The sequence below is a fragment of the Oculina patagonica genome, chromosome 14 (assembly GCF_052425735.1).
Source record: "Oculina patagonica isolate OP01 chromosome 14, crgOcupat, whole genome shotgun sequence".
Lineage (NCBI taxonomy): Eukaryota > Metazoa > Cnidaria > Anthozoa > Scleractinia > Oculinidae > Oculina > Oculina patagonica.
In genome coordinates this window covers 1,700,005-1,720,305 of record NC_135771.1, presented here as the reverse complement: position 1 = coordinate 1,720,305, position 20,301 = coordinate 1,700,005, and the positions used below count along the sequence as shown (strand labels likewise).

The 20,301-nt window shown below is 39.3% G+C and overlaps 3 protein-coding genes across 3 annotated transcripts in view; 1 reads left to right on the top strand and 2 right to left on the bottom strand.

Annotated features, from left to right (window-relative positions):
* The window catches only part of LOC144638953 (uncharacterized), a 29,361-nt gene extending 19,225 nt beyond the window's left edge, over positions 1-10,136 (bottom strand). Inside the window, exons 1-20 of the mRNA XM_078498229.1 lie at positions 10,012-10,136; positions 9,175-9,243; positions 8,963-9,072; positions 7,753-7,829; positions 7,411-7,477; positions 7,230-7,318; positions 7,011-7,065; positions 6,132-6,192; positions 5,911-5,972; positions 5,559-5,654; positions 4,699-4,770; positions 4,281-4,447; positions 3,536-3,614; positions 3,167-3,248; positions 2,682-2,733; positions 2,476-2,560; positions 1,947-2,015; positions 1,512-1,613; positions 1,103-1,183; positions 259-312 (exon numbers count right to left, since the gene is read on the bottom strand). Of these exons, the coding sequence (XP_078354355.1) occupies positions 259-312; positions 1,103-1,183; positions 1,512-1,613; positions 1,947-2,015; positions 2,476-2,560; positions 2,682-2,733; positions 3,167-3,248; positions 3,536-3,614; positions 4,281-4,447; positions 4,699-4,770; positions 5,559-5,654; positions 5,911-5,972; positions 6,132-6,192; positions 7,011-7,065; positions 7,230-7,318; positions 7,411-7,477; positions 7,753-7,829; positions 8,963-9,072; positions 9,175-9,243; positions 10,012-10,024 (1,542 nt within the window). The 5' untranslated portion in view covers positions 10,025-10,136. The remainder of the gene's footprint in view (positions 1-258; positions 313-1,102; positions 1,184-1,511; positions 1,614-1,946; positions 2,016-2,475; positions 2,561-2,681; positions 2,734-3,166; positions 3,249-3,535; positions 3,615-4,280; positions 4,448-4,698; positions 4,771-5,558; positions 5,655-5,910; positions 5,973-6,131; positions 6,193-7,010; positions 7,066-7,229; positions 7,319-7,410; positions 7,478-7,752; positions 7,830-8,962; positions 9,073-9,174; positions 9,244-10,011) is intronic.
* Positions 10,137-12,488: 2,352 nt separating this feature from the next.
* LOC144637859 (retinol dehydrogenase 8-like) lies at positions 12,489-16,330 on the top strand. The gene is made up of 3 exons (XM_078496947.1): positions 12,489-12,862; positions 13,413-13,686; positions 15,185-16,330. The coding sequence occupies exons 1-3, from the start codon at positions 12,598-12,600 to the stop codon at positions 15,525-15,527; spliced, it is 882 nt and encodes a 293-aa protein (XP_078353073.1). The 5' UTR covers positions 12,489-12,597; the 3' UTR covers positions 15,528-16,330.
* Positions 16,331-17,932: 1,602 nt separating this feature from the next.
* The window catches only part of LOC144637871 (retinol dehydrogenase 8-like), a 4,056-nt gene continuing 1,687 nt past the window's right edge, over positions 17,933-20,301 (bottom strand). The window contains exons 2-3 of the mRNA XM_078496962.1: positions 20,216-20,301; positions 17,933-18,619 (exon numbers count right to left, since the gene is read on the bottom strand). The exon at positions 20,216-20,301 is cut by the window's right edge and continues 188 nt beyond it. Coding sequence (XP_078353088.1) covers positions 18,280-18,619; positions 20,216-20,301 — 426 coding nt within the window. The 3' untranslated portion in view covers positions 17,933-18,279. The remainder of the gene's footprint in view (positions 18,620-20,215) is intronic.

Below are 20,301 nucleotides of genomic sequence, written 5' to 3'. Positions count from 1 at the left end.
TGGAAACAGGGATCCAGAAAGCCAATTCCACCGGTTTCATTTGAGATACTGGGGCGCACATGCTTTCAAACTGTGTTGGTATCAGTTCATTTAGCAAAATCGTTCCACTGACGAAGAGCTTCTGCTAAGCCCAAAAAAGTCCTGTCCTTTTCAGTTAAACTCCTTGATGACTTAGAACATTTTTATCATAGAGCTACAGTCTGTCTTCATAATCGTGTACCACTTAGGTTACTTATTATCATGTGAGCAACACAGTACCTCTCCCTCCCCTGCACAGGAACTTCCGTCTTTGACATGATCATCTGGAGGACACTACAAACAAAAACAAATTATTGCAAGTTGCAATGATTTACGAAAGGTTTGACAAATGAACTTTTTTACTGTTGCTTAAAATACTTCGAATATTTACGAAGCTCGGAGTCATTTACGCTTCCTCTTCGTAACGGCAGAAACAGGGAGGTGGGCAAATGGAAGACAAACACTCACTTAACTAGGTTGCCTTTGATCATTTTCTAAACGTTTTGTCGTTCTCACCGTCCTTCTTTTCCTCTTTGGCTTTCTTAACTTTTTCTCCGACTTGCTGCCGTGAAATTGTACAGCAAGCACCGGTTGCAGCGGTTGTCTCCGGGAAATGACTTTAAGCCATTTAAAATTGTAAAATAACGTTTTTAAATAAAAAAATATTGCGATCTTTTGCTAAATATACAAAACAATGTCATTAAAGAATTCGATGTTGCAGCTTAATGATTGCAAATTTTTAAATGAAACTCAGACAAACTGACGTTAACAACTTTGTTCCAATTATAATCCATTTCCACCATCGTCATCGTTAAATAAGCGATCCTCACTTGCTAATAGGTTCCTTCAATTTAATATTTATCGAACACTTTCTATCACATTCAAACCTTTGTTGTTGGGAAACCTGTGATATCGGTTTGTTATTGTGAAGAATATTATTCTACATGACACGAGCGTTTGTCCCACGCTCGTGTCATGTAGAATAATATTCTTCACTATTTATCACCGAGCTTAAAATCTACCATCTTTATTATTTACCGGTTTGTTATTTTAGCTTCTAGGAATCATGCTAAAATTGGCGTACCTGTGCAGACTTGCCGTTGCAAGATTCTTCAACATCGCACTCGCCACTGCTTTTACGACACAATGTTCCAAGCGGGGAGAACTGTTTAACAACACATGCAGAGTAATCAGTTTCTTTCTCCCTTCAATTCTAGTAAGGTTCGAGGCAGAGAGGTGACAAGAATAATGAACGTTTTCAGCAAGGGGATATGGTCCTGACCTATCACCAAACTCTTAGAATTAATTATAATTAAAAGAAATGTTAGCCTGCGAATACAGCCGCCTCTCATTCGCTCCCGCTACTACTACGTCGCATTTCGCACGTAGTTGCGGGAGCGAATGAGAGGCGGCTGTATCCTCAGGCTAAAGAAATGTATGTCAGCCATAATGGAGAATTGATATTTTGAGGTTGCACTTCTTGCAGTTCTTACCTGACACTTTTGACAGCACGTATGAAGTGCGTCACTGCACTGCGAAGATTTCTTCAAGTGGCAGTCGTTTGGCTCACAACACGGATCGCGTACTTTGCACTCCTGCAGTTAATTAATTGAAAATTAGAATGAAGAATTAGCTAAAAGCTTTACACTGACACCTTCCCAAATTCAACTAAATGGCAAGGTTACGCAGGTTTATTAGGATTTTCCTTCCCAATTGTTTCTCCCAGAGGGCATCGCAGGTAAAAAAACAAACAGCGAACAAATAGGAATGAGAATTTATTTCCTCACAACCTTTCCTCAAAGAATAATCTCAGTACTAAAATTGGGAACTGAAGACCTAAGTACTAGCTCTTCCTGGTTAAGTTGAGTGCCACTTGCATTGGACGAATGACGAACGTACACGCATGCACTTTTTTGCACATTGCTTACCTCTGGTGTACCGCAGTCACATTCTTCACCAGTCTCTGGAATACCATTCCCACACCTGGGGTTTACTGTCTGCAAAGCAGCGAAAATATACATAAATATTAAGTGTGGTTATCTTTAAGTCAAATCTTGTACAGTTGTGGCCCGGTTGTTCAAAGCACGATTAAGCTAATCCAGGATTAGAGTTAATTTGATTTCACTTTTTTAACTTTTCTGTTTTTATTTTCTGTCATCCAGTTTTGACGTTTACTAATCTCAAACTCCACAAAACATCAGCCACCAGAGCATATGCACATTTATACGAGAGATACTGAGACCTCGATAGACTTTTAGTCCTGGATTACTGTAAATCGGCTTATGAACAACCCGTCCCTGAGCAATTCAAAAAGTGATCTCATTACAATATCAGTAAATCTTCACGTCGAGGGGCAAGTGATCAGGATACTGTTTTGATGTATCAATAGATTCTCATAACTGTTATTAAGGAAACATAAGAAGATCAGTTAAGAGAATTAAGATTTTGAGCGTGCACCTTTTTTGGCAAGTTGAAAAGACAGCTGTCGTCAATTTTGGTCATGTTATGTAAGTTACAATCGGAGAATCCGGGAACTCGGGTCCTGTGGCAAAAAATCATAAATATAAAAAATAAATGATTAGATTAAAGAGGAAAAACAAATTTGGTTCCAGAAGACTTATTAGGTGACAGTAAAAAGACCGACGGAAGTTAAAGCGACTCACTTGAAAGAACCCATGACACAACCACGAGGCGAAAGACACTTGCAAGGCCAAACTGCAATTGAAGAAAATATCGTTTGGCTTGGTAGGAATTTTGAAGAACATTCTTGTATTGAAATTCGGGAAAGTCTATTAAAGCAGTTTTCAATAAAGTGTCGTATAACCAAAACCAAAGTAATCACTCTAGCCAATCATAAAGAACAGAGACGTGCGAACAGGAAAACGTGTGCAAGCGTGTCACAATGGTTTTAGTTTTACTTTTGATTGACTGAGAAAGTGCCGGCACGAAAGTTTTAAACCAATCACTGAGTGTAGTAATGCAAAACCAATGCAAACAAGAATTACTTTCGACACTCTAGTCAGGAAAACCGCTCTATTTCTGTTTTAGGTTTTGAAACAAGTAAATAAATTTGTAACATTGAAAAATTGAAGTAATAACTATAATTGAAGTAATATCGATTCTCAACAGAAACTAAAGTTTAACGTACTATTGTCGTGATCAAAGTTAAAGTTGTGTCCCAGTTCATGCGATAAAGCCAGCCAAGGACCCAGCGAGCCCCAGTAGTTCCACTGCAGACAAGTAAGAAAACAACAAAGATCAATAAGTTATAGGTCACTAAAGCTTGCAGGACACGCGGGTGTTTTGGGGTTCTCAGAAGAACGTGAGGCGCACGCGACCACCACGCGTGGCTTGAAATGCTTCAGACATGCGTGCCTCACCCTAGGTGTGATGTTACACGCGCAGTGTTCTGATCAACCTCTCTTGCCGCGTTGCGCTGTTACCGTTAGGGAGACTATATGATGGATTAACATGAAGTATGTTCCGTGTAGGAGTGGTATGTTCGAAGACAGCCTACCGCATCAACTCCTAGTGACCGTTTGGTGCATATTGCTCCTATGTATGCCATTCCTCCATAATCGTCCCACATTTTCCCCCTGAAATTAAAGAATCCAGAATAATACAAGTAAACATTATTCGCTAAATGACATCAAACCTTTTAGAAACGGCAGTGTTTTATTTTTTCTTGACGTTCGAAATGATTTAACCCAGTTGTCTTCACACATTGTAAATAAGACTTATACGAGTAAGAACAACAAGTAAAGGAGCTTAGGGGTGGCTAAAACGTAGTGTTTTCCTCAAGGATATGCCCCGAGGGGGTACTTCCTAAAGTGGGCTAGTGGATTATACTGGGAGGCTTCGCCCGAAAGGGGTGCCTTTTTCAGGCTGGAAATATCCGTATAAAAGGGTAAGGGTTTCACGCGTTGAAGTATAGAAATGGCTAGGGTAAAATGTTATTTAAAATAAAGGGCTTTTAAAAATATATTTTGAAACAGACGCACCTAAGAATTTAAAAGGATTACCCAAGTGAAACGTTCATTTCAACTAAATGCATGTGAAAGGTAATCATTTTCTATTACGGTATCCAAAAGAGTTACCTTTTTGTCAAAAATGGTTCATAAAAGGGCAAGGGCTTAAATCTCGCGGCGGAGTCTCCCCGTATATACTCTGTTTAATACCCCACCCCACCCCCTACGTCGAATATCGCCCATTAACCGCGATATTCACCAAAAAAGTAACGAAAATGACATTCTCTTTCTCACCTTAGCAGATGAATACTGTCATATGTCATTCCAGCAAGGTTGCTTGAGTGATGATTTTCAAAGTTCCTTAAATCTTCCCCCGCTTTCTTTACGAATGGTAAGTGATCCTTGTCTGTCCAAATTTCCAACGCCGATAACCCAACTCGAATATTAATCTTCTGGTAGATCTGTAATAGGAGTGAAAAGAAACTAGATATTACCAACTTAATAATTAACATATGGGTAGTTTTTGGTCATGGCCTGGCTTCCCATCTAGGAGTTGTCGTTATACTCCGTTTCTTCACGGTACGGAAAACCCGAGCAAAGCCCCGTTATTGATAAGCCTTTTGGTCTGTGCGCAAATATTTATACCACTCGATCTTAGGTTGAAGTCCTCTGTGTTCCTTTTACAAAAAAGTTAATTCTTGACAAAACTTACAGCGTCAACGGCGTTCACAAGTGCAAAAACTCTTCGCTTCACGTCAGCAATGTCTTGTGAGTACTTCTTGTACTATAAAAAAACAAAACAACGTACATCTTTTTTTTTTTAATTTCAATTCTACTGCCCTTTCTTTGTCTCTCGAAAAACGTAAGGTTATTGGTTTAGCTTCCCCTACCTTGTGAATACAGCTGCCTTCGATCACTCGCTCCAAGCAAAAGTTGTTAGTTTTCCATCTCACAACAATTATTTATCTTCTAATTGCTACGAGTGGTCCACATCTAATTTTTCCTTACAATATCAATAGCAAACAGACGTTGAGAATAAAAAGCATAATCAACTCAAAGATATTAAGACGCTTTCCGCTCAACACTTGAGCAATAAAGGCAAAAATAAAGTTACCAAAAAGACCTCATAGCTTGGTCACAGTTTTAATACAGTTAAGAAGAACCTATCGAAATTTTAGCTCTCAAGCTGACCCTGCGTGAGAAAAACGAATTTGAAGTTGTCCATATTTTAGTTAAAATGGACGTTTCACGTTAGTTCAAAGCAAAACAACACGCGTTTTTAGCTTTTCTTTTGAGGTTTGCTTTAGAATTTAATAGCGGGTCAATTTGAGAAATGAATTACAGTGAGATGTTTCAAACAGTAGACAAAATGTTGCTTTACTATGAGTAGAATCCGTCTTAAGTTTGCAATTACAATAACTAAAGATTAGGAGTTTTCATCGTGTTTTCCAACCAACCAAATCCCGTTTTTACTGCATGGTGGCGGTTTCCGAGGCCTTGTTTTAGAAACGAAGTTTTTTCCATAATTCGTAGCGGGTTACATGGTGCTTTTAGAGACATCCTTTTACTCACCACGACGTTGTCGACAATGATCATCAACTCCGTATATCGAGTTTTCTTTGTTGTCAAATATTTCTTATACACCGCCTCTTCTGCTTCTCGTTTACTCTAAACACAAAAATGCAATTGTAAAAACAAAAGATACGGCAAGTTTAGTCTGCAGCTGAAATAGTACACTTAGAAATTCAAGAGATGCTGTTTCCAGCTAGTTAAATAACTGAGTCAGTATTGACAATCATTCTTGCTTCTCGCTGAGCGTTCAGTGCTCGCTGGCAACGCGCGTTTCCTAAGTACGCTTTGCGGACCTATTTTAACTTGTGACGGTATTTCCGTATTGAAATAACTGTGATTTTATTGTACTTACCCTTGATGTTACTTGTGAATAACTCCTTCCCTTTGCTGTAGCATTTCCTTCAGAAATGGTTCCTTAATTAAGTAAGAAAAAGCAAACAAACACATTTTTCAAAAAATTGTTAGTGCCGGCTGCGAGCAGGACAATCTCGTTCCTCCAAAACGTGCACGTCCAGGTTCAGGGAAGAATACTCCGAGAAGAAAATTGTTATAATGCTAAAGGTAACAACTTACCACATGAAAACCTTTTCCACTTGCCATTTTTTGTTTTAAATATCTTGTGTGCTCCTTTCCCCTGAAATATTGTGTCGAAAAAATCACTTGTCAAGATAAATTCTTGAGTCTGTCGTAAACCACCCTGCGAGCAGAGCCCTTTCTTTTCCACTGATATACTTGAGAAGAAAGGGCTCTGCAAGAATCTTGTAAAATCTTTGTTGAGCATGCGCGGGGTTTACGCGATGCTTGCGCGTTTAGTTTGCGCGGGCTTGCGCGAGGACGATTTAATCTTGGCATGCGCGCGCGGAATGGCGTGACGGATCGCACACGACAGCGTGAACAAAGTGTTTGTTTTACAAGTTCTTTTCTTCAAAGAGCGTCTGAATTCCTTCAGTAAAAACACGTCAAGTACCGCTTGAGGTAATATTAGTGAATTTATGGTAGAGATGTGCGATTTTAACAGTGAAATTTCTTCTTGGTTTGCGAAAAACCGAGATCTTAAATGATCCAAAAGCTGCACGCGCACACTAACGTAGCAGATGGCGAGAGCATTCGTCAGATCTTGTGCTTTCTAGAGCGTACTGTGGCCTCTGTCTTGACCGTCAGTTTCTCCATCCATGGTTTCTCTAAAAAATTTATGCCTGCGCAGCAAAAACCGGTTTAATCCGGGCTGACCAGCCCAAACTTTGGGGCTGCGGCGACTTCAAAGAAATGACAAGATTCAGGCAGAGCCTCTTTCTACTTCCCAAATCTCAACTAAAGGGAAGTTAAAAGAGGCTCTGCTCGCAGGGTGGTCGTAAACAAGAGACAACAACCTTAACACACAATAAAAATTTGGTTTGTATCTGATCTTAAAATCGGTTTAAAAAAGGTGTTAAAAAAAAAACCTTAACACACCTTAGCAGGGAATGGTTCGATGTACATTGGTCCTTCTTCATCTTCGATCAGACCGCTGCAAACAAAAAAGTACTAGACATTAACAGGGTATTTTTAGACACCACTCTTTTAGAATCAGTGCTATAACCGATATAGATTGTTACACAGTTCTGCATTAAAGAACCCCCAAACTGTTTCAGCGAAAGACTACATCAAATGGTAAATATGACAGGGTGTTACCTGAGTCCAAGACAGGTGTCAAGAATAACGGTTGACTCCGCCTCTTGACCTTTCACGTGACCTTGGTATTGGCAGTTGGGTGGAGCCTCCTGTTATACGAAAATAATAAAAGAAAATCAAAATGTAGTACCTAACAGCAATTTCCTTTTTGGAAGGTTAAAGTATTGAGGCAGTCATTTACCTGTTGTTCGACCAGTTCTCCGTGGCCTTTAAAATAACGAAGAGTAAAATTTGGTGTAGAAACCATCCTGGTCATAAAAACAAGCACGTAAATTAGTTTGGAAATTAGATAATAAAAAATATATATATCGATTCTAGGCATCAATGACGCCAATCTTCAGTGGAAGTTGTTGTTATCATGTAGTGCAGCTTGGAGATAAAAGATTTTTAATTTAACTGATCCGTGGATGATAATTACAGAGTACTTTGGAATATCAAGGACTTAAACGACCAGGTCGATCAAGTCTTAGTTTTATAAGTCTTCCTACGCGTGCTCCGTCATGATGTGAATTGCAATACTTACTTATTAAGGTGAATGTCCACCATAACCTCTTTACCAAACGCTTTCAGTTTAAAAGAAGCCTGCTCGTCTTGACCATTCTGGTTTAAAAAGATAAAAAACTTGATAAAAAACTTGATAATTATAATTACCGTAAAAGCAATAATAAGCCCCCGTCTGGAGGTCTAATTTTGTAATAAGCCCCCTCCCTATTAACCCTTTGACCCCCAAATTTTCCTCAAAAAACGCGTTTTTTTAGCCGCTAAACTGAAATTTTGGTGCTGTGGTCTGGAATTTACCTCAACTTTGCTAGAGAAGCACTTTTTTGCACTTCAGCAACATTTTCATAAAGATTCTGTGTAAAAATGTACAATATTTTACTTTGGTGCATGCGCATAAGCCAAAATTTGGACTTTTTTTTTTTTTTTTGCTGAACCGTTCCAAATTTTTTTTTTGCCCCTTTTGCTTCCTTTTTTTTTTCGCTTTCTTATTCTCGTTACTTTCTACTCTTCATATCCTATCTTTTGGCCAAAAAAGTTTTGACATTATCAATGGAAAACCCTGAAAAGGGGACCTTGACCAATTACAGGTGTACTGGCCCGTTTAGCAACGATTTTGCACCAAAAATGGATTTTGTTTTTCTGTGATTAGCTCTGTCAGAATGCAACTGATATTCAAAATGAACAGTCCTGTAGAACGGTCAATTCAAGCTCTATTAGATTCTTATCACGAAATTCCACTGACGTGCTAATTAATGACGTCACAAGTGAATCAATGACTGCGTTGCTGTTTTGTGAAAATTTGTTACCAAGCAACACTACTGAAAACGTTGAAAAGTCTCTTTTTATATGCACCGTTACTCTATTTAAGGATAGAAAATCGAAAATTGATACTTTTTAAGGCCTTAATCTAAACAACGATATCCTATTCAAGGATAAAACTAGAACTAAGATACATCTTTGTAGTTTTACACGTATTACACAACTACAATGATGTATCTACGAATCTACCATGATGTAACTACCATGATGCATTTAAAAATGCGTGCTGTCTCAGACGTGAGCATTTTCCGGCCTTCAGAAATGAGGCTTTTTAGGTGTGAGGAACTAAAATAGTCGAACTGTTTTACTCATATACATGTTGCTGGGGAACTAAGCATTCTCCAAACGAATACTGGCATAACATGCAGGGACCATAAGTAAAAATTCGCATGCTGACATTAGGGCTCGAATACCTTTGATCCTGTGGATAAATCTCTCTTGGCGCGCCCCTTGTCGATTCTCTCAGGAAACACGATATCGAAATTGTCATCAATATCCTCTTCAAATGATTCACCATTCCATGCTGGGAAAAGGAATAAAAATAATTAGTATGCCAACAATTCTGACAACTGTGCAGTGAGATGAAGTCTGTTTAAGAGAAGCTAAGAAATGGAGAATAAAATACCTTCATACGCTGGATGCGATACAGTTCCTGACAACCACGTTGCTAAGACAAGGCACCATAAGAATACCTCTAACCAGTAAAAAAATAGTTCCGATCAACATCTAATATCTCCTTAAAGTGTTAATACATCGTCAAGTATGAAGGTAACGAGAATAAGGAAAATCATCAGTTAACTAAGCGATAATGTGTTGATGCATCATCGATCTCTCAGTAGTAACATTTAACGAAATGTAGCGATGTCAGTCGGTCTGTAGAATTTCTATTTTGAACATCGAAAAAACGAATTGATCTTATTCCAAGTTGGCGGAAGATGCATTATTTTTTTGTCTATATGTTATTTGGCCTTTATGGCCTCGTTTTAAGCCAAAGATTCTTTTGACTTCTGCAAATGTGATCGAGGCCATGGGGGCCAATAACATGAATACAAAAGAATAATGTACAGTGATGTATTTTCAGCCATTTTCGAACAAGGTAAAACAGGCCGTCTTCTCCTCTATCCAATCATACGAAAGAGACAAACGCCAACCTCGCTGAATTGGAGAGAGGTGTACGTGCGTGCAAGTGAACTGAAATTTGGTATTGTATAATGACAAAACACAGTCCATATCCATTCAGTCCCTGGAAATTGACAAGAACATCTTGTCGCACGCAACTGCGAGTAGTCTACGTTTATGTCCCGACCAGAAACGAGATGATATAAAAAAATGTTTTGATCCTGAATAATTCGTACAGCTCTTTCGGAAGCAATTGGTGATTTGCCAAAACGAATCAATGACCAAGACCACTTTCTGGTATACAAGCACGTTACGGAAATCAAAAGATCTAGAAAAAGCAAACCTTTAAACTTCATCGTTCAGAGAGATCCTTCACTCAAAGTGACCACAAACAGCCAAATTGTGCATCAGAAAGCAAGTCTTATTCACGTTCCTCGGCAGTCTTCTGCCAAAACGTTTACTCAGACATACAATCTGGTGGCTGCGGGAACTACATACGGATTACTTTACATGGTACTCAAATAACGGTGTCTTGACAAACAGGGGGGAGGGGTAGATATGTTTTGCGGGGTTCTTTGTCCCTATGCATCGTTTGTGTGCTATGACAACTTGACATGATTTGAGAGTCTGACAATTTAAAAAAAAAAGCAATCGTCTAGCTTTGTTTAAAATCTTTTCTTTTTTGTGTAAAATCGGACAATTGGATCAAATAAAACTTCAAAATGGTAGTAGTTAGGTAACGAGGTTGAAATAAAAATTCCCACAGTTTAATTTACCTTCAGTTTTTCAGGGTTGGGAACCGTTTTCTTTTTAATTACAGAGCGCAAAAGAAAAATCCCAGGTCGTTTTCTTTGTTTTTAACCTTCTCTATCATTTAAAATCCACATACACAACTTTAAGCCCTTGGATTTTGCTCTCGTTTTTCCGGCCCTGTTTTCGCCCGCGTTCTCAAACGCCGTTTTTCGGACAATACGCGAGCCTATCACAGCCTAATTTTTAGCTACACCTCTGAAGGTGACTCCGGCTTTGGTTGTCGTAAAGTCAGTGACCAACAACAGCTTCTTTTAGAACTACCCTCATTCCAGGGGGGGGGGGGGGGAAGAAAGTCGGCACTTTTCTTTGAATACATAGCAGTGCCTGGAAACGGTGTCAATCAAGCCGTTGCTAAGAAAGACGTCAAACCAAGGTTTTGTTTTCTCGGAAAGATTTAAATATCAATGACTGCGTGCGTGTGAAATGCGAATAGTCGCGGTGTTTGCGTTTGATGTTTTACGCCTAATGTCTCACGTCACTGAGAATGTTTTGGCGGCGTTGAGTAACAACCGAAAAATTTGTCACGGTTGAAATTTAACAACCAAAAAACGGGAAATAATTTCAGAACCATTGGAGTTATTTTAAATTAGTATAATTCACAAGCCTTCTTTTGCCAGACTGGTCACCGTTATCACTGTTCACGGTTGTTTTGATATCCGGAAGACTTCAAAGGAGCAATCAAAATGCAAATTACTATTGTGTTTTGTGCACGATCAAGACCAAATCATGCGAATTAAACAATGAATTTTGTCAAGCTATTCACTACACCCTTGGCAACCATTCGATAGCTACTGCGCAGTCTCGGTTGCCCGGCACCGCTATGATCACTTTTTTAGTCGTGTAACAAAGGAAGTTTCTTCCCCCCGCCCCCCCCGCCCCCCCTCCCTCATTCGAACGATCACACTAAACGAACTAGAATAGGGGCTGGAGGTATATGTATGTGCAAGATAAACCCGGTTCCTAATTTCTTTTCCTTACTGCTCTGTTCTCAACATGCTTTGTTTGCAACATGAAAATAAACGTATAGCGTATTAATCGAGCAAAAAAACAATAAACAATTCATTTTTGAAAAAAATCATGCTGAGATCCGTCTTGAAAAATGTAAATTTCTTTACCAGTTGTATTGAAAAGTAACTACAACTTGACTTTCAACTTTGACTGACTAACATTGAAAATGATGTTCTTTGAGGTAACGTTGATTAAGTCAAAAAATCCGCAATAATCACTTGTTGGCACAAAAGCATGTTCAACTAATTACCATTTTTTAAGGTTTAAAGGGGTTAAGGTCAAGCTATTCTTGCTCATTTGTGTTTGTGGGAATGCTTCATATATCATTATTCCAAAAGCTACATATGATGAAACCTATTTGGCACTTTATGAACTGAGTTACATCAAGAAATAGAAAGAAAAAACCGACAGGAATTTTTCCTTGTTACTGTTCCTCGCCAAAGAAATGCTTGGTTACAATATCAACCGACTTATTTCCCGCCGGTCAGCTAATTTAGCAGAGATGTCCTCTGGCGCAAACTTCTCGTTTGTTTGACATCGCAAATCTTTCTCTTCGCCTAAAATTATGTCTTTTACAAATTGCGCGACTCCTTTAACTCGTCGTAGTTGCTTGGCCCGTGCATCGGATGATTTTTCGTGTACAGTATTTGAAAAAAAAAATCATTGAGGTCTAGAAAATCACAAACTGTAGCATTGCCCAAGGAAACAAATAACTTGTTGATAATTTTTCAAGATGGACTTATCGAATACCAATTATTTTGGTATTGAGAATTTTTATAGCTATACGCGATACACGACTTTTTTTTGTTTTTGATATTTTAATGTACAACAAATTAAACAAAAAACCCTTTGTTTCAACAGTCAATAATTCTCTGGCTGGCACAAAAATAACAGTAGATGACGTCAGCGTCACCTCTCAAAAGGTCTCAATACTGAATTGCGCGGATGTTTGCGTGACCAAGAAGTTAAACTAATAGACAAAGGATTTTGTTAAGTAAATGATATTATGCAAACGTTGCGCACGATTGATTCGTGTTTGTTCTTTAGCTCAGAAGTACAAGCAGGCTAAATTTTGAGATTTCGCAACATATCATACACTCAGGTTATCATGGCTCCCAAAGTTGTGCTCATCTCTGGCTGTTCTAGCGGCATGGGACTCACAACGGCTGTGTTTCTTGCTCAAGATAGCGAGAAACGCTTCAAGGTTTACGCCACCATGAGAAATCTGGCGAAGAAAGGACAACTGGAGGAAGAAGGAAAGGAATATCTTGGAGACACATTGATTATCAAGCAGATGGACGTGTGTAGTGATGAATCAGTCGAGAAAGCCGTGAAAGAAGTGCTGGACACAGAAGGAAGAATTGATGTCTTGTGTGAGTTTATAGTACTCGAATGTTTTCGCATCACTGAACAGTCGCAATACGGCAATGAGGGACATTTGATCTCGCAGAATGTTTGGCGGTTTCCTTTGAAATTATCGTCTTCAAGTGGAAAAATTTTTGTTTTTTTCCGGATCAAGATAACTTTTGGCGGGGTTCTCTAGTCAGACCCTGTTTGATTCCAGAAAAATTAAAACAGATATCAGAAGCCTTTAAGATTTCTTACTCAAATTTGCTCTCCGATGTGCTGTATCGATGCTGTACTGTATTTACTTGTACTGGTTTATGTGGAATGCGAGTGGTCTCTCATTTTTCTCGGGAGCAGTGAAAAAAGCGAGCGCGCGACAAAATCAGTTCGCCCTCGCGAGTCGCGTCTCCTCGCGTGAATTGGTGTAAAGCAACCTCGTTCCCAGGGCTTTTCCTACCAAGGGAAAAACCCTGAGAACGAGGTTGGGTGCAAAGGTTGCCTTAATACTGTCCTAGGAAATGCTATCTCGGGAGACAGAGAAAGATTTTCACGGGGTAATTTTTTGTTCTCTTTCAGTCAACAATGCTGGTCTAGTTTTGTTCTCCGCAGTAGAGTGTACCCCTGTCAGTGAGGTTCAAAAGATGTTTGACGTGAATTTCTTTGGTTCTCTGCGGTTGATCAAGGCAGTGTTACCGAGCATGAAATCGAGGCACAGCGGGCACATCATTATTAACAGTTCTGCCATAGGATTTCTTGGTTTACCTTTCATGGATGTATGTTCAGCATCGAAGTTTGCTATTGAGGGGTTGTGCGAATCCTTGGCTCCTATCCTACTCCAGTTTAACATCAGGTAATGTGATATGTAAAACAGTTTGTGCGCAATTCTTGGTTTTCATGTTAAGTCATAAAAATCCTGAAATCAAAATTCACTAGGCCTACTAAATTTTCGTTGTCATTAGACGTAAGATAAACTAAAAATATATATTTTTGCAAATTTCGAGATCGATAGTGCCATTCGTTTTTTAAACAGAGCATTTTGAATATTTGAGTTCTCCGTCGTATGTGACATCAAGCCAGGGACGGCGGAGCCGGGGGGGCTGGGGCGGACTTTAGCCCCCCCAGAATTTCCGAAAAAATAAAGACTTACTAAGAGAAGAGTCTCTTAAGCCCCCCACCCCCTTAAAGTCACTGTCACTAGTCAAACCCCCCCCCCCCCACTTAGAAAAATGCTCTGCCGTCCCTGCAAGCTGAGTGCCGTGACAAAGCTGTTTTGTTTGAAAAAGGCCTTTCCTTTCCATTTTCAGCAGATTGACCATTTCAGATATAATAAGTGGTGTTGATGTGAAACTGTACTAGCTCATGAACCAAAGATTGCCGCTGTTGTAAGCAGAATTGAGTTCCAGATGGTTTCTCTGACATCACGGCGGCCATATTTGTGTCCCTCGGCAGGACACAGTTATGGCATCTCCATCATCTCCATACTGAGCTTTATAAATTTGCGTGGAAAGGTTCAGCAAATAACTCGCGAATGGTACACCGCACAGACCTGAAACTTGGAGAAATTGTTTATCTATTTCTCGTCTATAACATTTGAAATTCATAGCTTCTGTAGTTGAATGGTTTCGAATTAATTTTTTGATTGCGTGACAGTGAAAACCAGCAATTTTTAAACCTGGGCCGGGTTGTTCGAAAGGCGATTAACGCTAACCCAGGATTAAAGGATGATCGAGGTTTTAATTTCTCTTGTTTTAAAGGGTTTTCCACAGCTAATGTTTTTTGAAGTTTGAGATTGGTCCACGTCAAAACTGGGGGACAGAAAATATTAACAGAAAACCTCAACGAAATGTTATAAAATTGAAATCAAATTTCACGCTAATCCTGGATTAGCTTAATCGTGCTTTGAACAACCGGGCCCAGGGCAATAGGGATCGCTAAATTCTTCTATGTTTTAAATTGCATGTACAAATTAACAGGTTTACGTGAATGCAAAATCAAATGGTTTCTACTTTGGTAAATTGCGGTTTGAAAATCCGATGAAAATATTTCAATATTTCTTCTCTATGTTCTAGATAGACGGAAGGGGTTGAGATTTTGTCATAGCATAGCAAAAGATAATGTAGATTTAAGTTTCAGGATCCAGGCAGTTCACACAAGCCAAAAAGGGCCAAGTGAAGGGCGTTTGTTTTGTCATCAGTTTCGTCTTTCACATGCCCAGTTTATCTACCTTGAATTCTCACGATTAAAAACATTTAGCAGAACAACACATGAAGTCACAATTGCTTACTTTCCACGATGTTTACAGCTATGAGTTTAAACCAGTGTGTTTTTTCTCTGTCTTGCCTCAATAGATGTACAATAGTAGAACCAGGTCCCGTAGAGACCCCGCTCTTTCAGACTGGAGCAGACTGGGGCAAAACCTTAGACCACTCAACCGCTGATGAGAAAACACAGAAATTAATGAAGATGGGGATTGCTGGAATGGAGGAGATGAAAACTAAGTCATTGAAAGCGAACGAAATAGCAGCCATTGTCAAAGAGATAATTCTGGGCCAAAACACCAACTTCCGTTGTTACACAAACGTCGACTTTCTTCCTGACGAGCTTGCCGCCAAAATGAAAGATCCCTTCACTAATGAATTCATTGATCTATTGGGGAAACGATTCTTTGAACAACAGGGGGAAGAAAAGTAAAAGATGAAACGTAAAAGTAAACTGTGAAACCCTTTGAACATGAAGCTTGACATGCACTGATTTCTGCGTCATGCACAGAAACGCAGAGATTTCCTTAAAAGACAGTTACAATAAGTTGTCTTTACACCCGGGGGGGGCACTCCCATATATATGGGTTATATAGGTATGTCCCGTGGGATAGGGTATGGATTTTTAAGGTTCTCGATCCTTAAATAGGGTCATTTCTGCCTCTTTTGACATTGTGTTCCCGGTGTGATCCTTTGACAGGGTTCACACTGATTGCATCAGCTAAAATTGCAGTGCGTAAACGACCAGCTAAAGGCCCGGTAATACGGGCAACATTTTTGTTCAACTTGTCTCGCAACAAATTTCGATGTTGCAAGTTGCAGCAACATGTTGCACAAAGTAGAACCGAGTTCTACTTTTTGCAACAATGTTTTCAACTTGCAACACCGAAATTTGTTGCGAGACAAGTTGAGCGCGCGGTAGTAATACGGGCAACAACTCGTTCAACTTGCAATGCAACAATGTTGCGAGACAAGTTAAACAAGAATGTTGTAAAACTGAACTGTCCGTTAAAGTATTAGTTTAGTCAGATTAACTTTGAAGGCTTTAAAAACGAAATAGAGTTGACCCGTTCACGCCATTTTTAGTTTTTGTTTTTCCCTTGAATAGGGTGCCATTTTTTTTATTTTAGGCCTTAAAACAGTTAAAAAGGTATCAATTCTCGTTTTCTTCATCCTTAAAAAAGGGTCAGGGTTTAAGAACCTTCGCAGCACACACCTATCCGAAAATTACAGGAATACCCCCCCCCCCCCCCGGTAGTACAAGTTATTCGTTACGTCATAACTCTCTTCATACTCGTCACCTGTCTGCTTGTAAGGAGAAAATGGATCATAATCACCCTTGGAAATAAAATTTCATAAGTTGTTTGACAATTCGTTGATTTGTTCGGTACACGTACGTTTATTAAAGTTGTTTATTTCTTTATGAGAAGAGTAGACTACAACCTCTCGATTTTTCAACGCAAAAAAGCAAACGAAGCGAGCGTGAAGCGCGAGTGCGCGTTTTGCGCGTTTTGCGCTGGCGTCCAGTTCTCTCGCCATTCTCACCGCGCGCTCATCGATCGAAAAAACACGAAAAAATAGAGGGCTGTGAACAGTCTATGAGAAGAGCAATCAGTTGCCTGCTGCAGTGGCTAGTACCAGCACACACCGTGTGATTAAGCTTGCTCTTCCTATTTATTTGATCATTGTCGAGTCGATAACGAGATCTGGAACAAATTGTGCCGTACTATATTGTGATTTTGTCGCGATAGACACCGCGAATCATGTTACTTAAACTTAAGAACAAAAAGAAAAGAGAAGGGGGCGCGGGAGGGGGAAAGGAGGGAGAAGGGAATTCGCATTTTTTTTTTTTTTTTTACCCCTCCCCTTCCCTTCCCCTTTCCGCCTGCTACGCAGGCTATCATTTCCGACCTTTACAAATGAAGCTTTTCAGGTTTGAGGAACTAGACGAATAGTCAAACTGCTTTAATCATATAGCTGGGTAACCAATTAAGCATTCTCCAAACGAATACAGGGACCATTAAGAAAAATTTGCATGCTGACGTTAGAGCTTAACGTAAAATCGGACAACTGGATCAAATAAAACTGCAAAATAGTAGTAGTTTAGTAACGAGGTTGAAATACAATTTGCGCAATTTGATTTACGTTCAGTTTTTCATGGTTGGAAACCGAGTTTTCGACAGAACGCGAAGAAAATAAACCCAAGTCTTTCCTTCCAAAAATTCACTTGCACAACTTTAAAGGAGCTACATCATGGACAACACTTTTTGAAAAATTGGCAAAGTTTTTCAAAACTGTCGTTCGAAATTTGTCTTAATCTTTATCAGTCTGAACCATTCTTGGTTATTTTTGCCTTCTCATTACTCCTTTGCTGTTTTTCTATGTTAGAAAACTATTATTTTGAGGTTTCTTTTAATTTGACAGGAATCAGAAAAATGACTTAATATGCCGTGACATTGCTCCTAAGAGTCCTGCTTTTGCTTTTGTTTTTCCCAGTTTTCAACCGGGTTCTCAAGCGCGTTTTTTGCACAATATTGGAGCTTGTGACAGCCTAATTTTTTAGCTACACCTCTGAAGGTGACTCCCGGTTTGGTTGTCGTAACATCAGTGACCAACCGCTTGGCAACAGCTGTTTTCAGAATTATCCTCATTCGGACGATCACACTTAATGAACTAGACTTGGGGTTGGGGGTATGTGGGTGCGAGATAGCCCCGGTTCCTAAGTTATTTTCCTTAAGACTGCTTTGTTCTCAACATGAAAATAAATGTATTTACGCAAAATTGGGGCAAAAAACAAACAATTCATTTTCTGAAAAAAATCATGCTGAGATCCGTGTTGAAAAATGTAAATTTCTTTACCAGTTGTACTGAAAATAAAAGTAGCTACAGCTCGACTTTCAACTTTGAATTAACATTGAAAATGGTTTCCTTTGAGTTTACGTTGAATTAAGTCAAAAAAATCCGTAATAATCACTAGTTGCGACAAAAGCGCTAGCATGATGAACTAATTATCATTCTTTAAAGTTTAAAGGGGTTCAGGGTCAAGCTATTCTTGCCCATTTGTGTTTGTCGGAATGTTTTATTCATCATTATTTCAAAAGCTACATATGAAGAACCTATTTGGCACTTTATGAACTAAGGTACATCAAGAAAAAGAAATAAATAGCCGACAGAAATATTCCTTGTTACTGTTCCTCGCCAAAGAAACGCTTGGTTACAATATCAACCGACTTATTTCCCGTGCGGTCAGCCAATTTAGCAGGGATGTCTTCTGGCGCAAACTTCTCGTTTGTTTGACATCGCAAATCTTTCTTTTCGCCTAAAATTATGTCTTTTACAAATTGCGCGACTCCTTCGGAGCTCTGCATAGCACTGCTGAATGTGCGATCGATACTTGCAAAAGCGATTTCCATGAGCCTTCTGGTCTTCGGGTCAGTGGTTGTTACGTCGACGCTATTTTGGCACCAGTCGCTCGCCTTCGGCACTATAGGAGTCTCAACAGGACCTGGCTCCAGCAAGCAGCATCTGATAGCAAATACAAGTGAAAAGCTTGATAAGAAAGGTCCGGGTATGGTTATGGATTTTAGAGGCCATGTCTGAAAAACGGGTATGGAAATTTATCTTTTTTGTTTGTTTGTTTTGGCCTGCAATAGGATAGTTTCTTTCGCGCGCAGCCGTTGTTTGGGGTCGTCACGCAACGCTCCCTCCCCCACCAGTGAGGAGAAGTCACCAGTCAGTGGGGAGAGCGTTGCGTGACGACCAAAATAACAGCTGCAAAGGCGACTAGTAATAGAATCAGAATTTAGAGAAGGGAATGGCACACCTCTACCAAAAACTCCAAGAAGTCCTCCCCCCCTTACCTCCTCTTACCCAACCCAAGTATATATATATCGTATTCTCTCGATTAAAAGCTGGGTCTCTAAGGTGGAGTTGTTAATTTTAAAATAAGCCTCTCAAGCATTTTTTAAAAGTGTAATAAACTGCAGGTAAAATGGCATGATATACTTTTATCAAACAGAAATCAATAAAAACCATATCCTCATAACCACCTATCTCAAAAAACGGCAGGAGTAAAATAAACGCTGGGTCAATCAGGCCACGTTTGATATAAACGCCAAGGGCGTTTCATCGAGAAAAATACGGTAACCCGTTTCAAACCTGTCATTGTCCCACTGTTGCCAGCTAGTGGGGAAACGTGGTTTTAATGAAGTGACTAGGAATTTATATGATTACTCTGCTGTATGGGATGATTGACACACACCTGAGTGAAAATAAGACTCGTGTGCTTATTTGGAAAGTCAGTACTCATATAAACAATAGCCTTCATCTGAGGCGAAAATATGCACTGATATTTGTCCGCGGTTTTTATCTAGATCTGTTCCGAGAAGCGAACAGTTTTCCGAGAGGAGAGCTAAGCTCGAGGAAAACTGTGATCTTCTGATCACGCGCGCGAGTCCCACCTAGGCCTTTCTCTATTATGCTAGCATTTTTTTCGGCACTTTTTGGGAAAACGAGCATTTTTTTTTCGTTTTTTCTTGAAAAAGAATTGCTAGCATTTTCTGTCATTTTTCATGACTGTGATCCAGATTTCAGCACTCAGAACTCAAAAGGATAAATAATCCTAAAGTTCCACAGTTTTGATTACTAATTTGATTGTTTTCTGTCTGTTTCGACTGTTTGTGCGTTGTGTTACTTGTGTACTTGTGTTGTGTTACTTACGTGTGTGTTTTTTTTAATTTTTTTTAAAAAAAAAATTAATATACTTTTTTATTTCTTATTTTTATAAACAAACAATTATTAAGTATCACCTGTTGTTGATATGAGCATATAATGTAAGAGTTCGTACGTTTTGGTTGAAATAAAACAAAGCATTCTTTGGAATTCAAGTGGCATTTTTTAAAGAAATCAGGCATTATTTTAGCATTTTTTTGGCTTTATGCGAGAATTTCTAGTAGCATTAAATGCCAGTTTTACTAGCATAATCGAGAAAGGCCTAGTCCCACCACGCAGTGACGTCATCTGTGCGTCTGTACTTTAATAGGTGACAGGCATCAGCCAATCACAACGCGTGCAGTAGCTTGGTTATTGCAATTATTTAATAAAATTTAGCATTTATTTTACCTGATATTGAACTGACGAAGTGTTGGCGCCAAACTCTCCGTCAGACCTTCAAGGGCAAACTTGGACGAGCAGTAAATTTCAACAAA

Bases quoted from the DNA above. Each gene is read 5' to 3' on its own strand.
- LOC144637859 (XM_078496947.1), top strand. From the start codon at position 12,598: ATGGCTCCCAAAGTTGTGCTCATCTCTGGCTGTTCTAGCGGCATGGGA. The intron at 12,863-13,412 runs GTGAGTTTATAG...GTTCTCTTTCAG, and splicing joins AGGAAGAATTGATGTCTTGT to TCAACAATGCTGGTCTAGTT. The intron at 13,687-15,184 runs GTAATGTGATAT...TTGCCTCAATAG, and splicing joins CTACTCCAGTTTAACATCAG to ATGTACAATAGTAGAACCAG.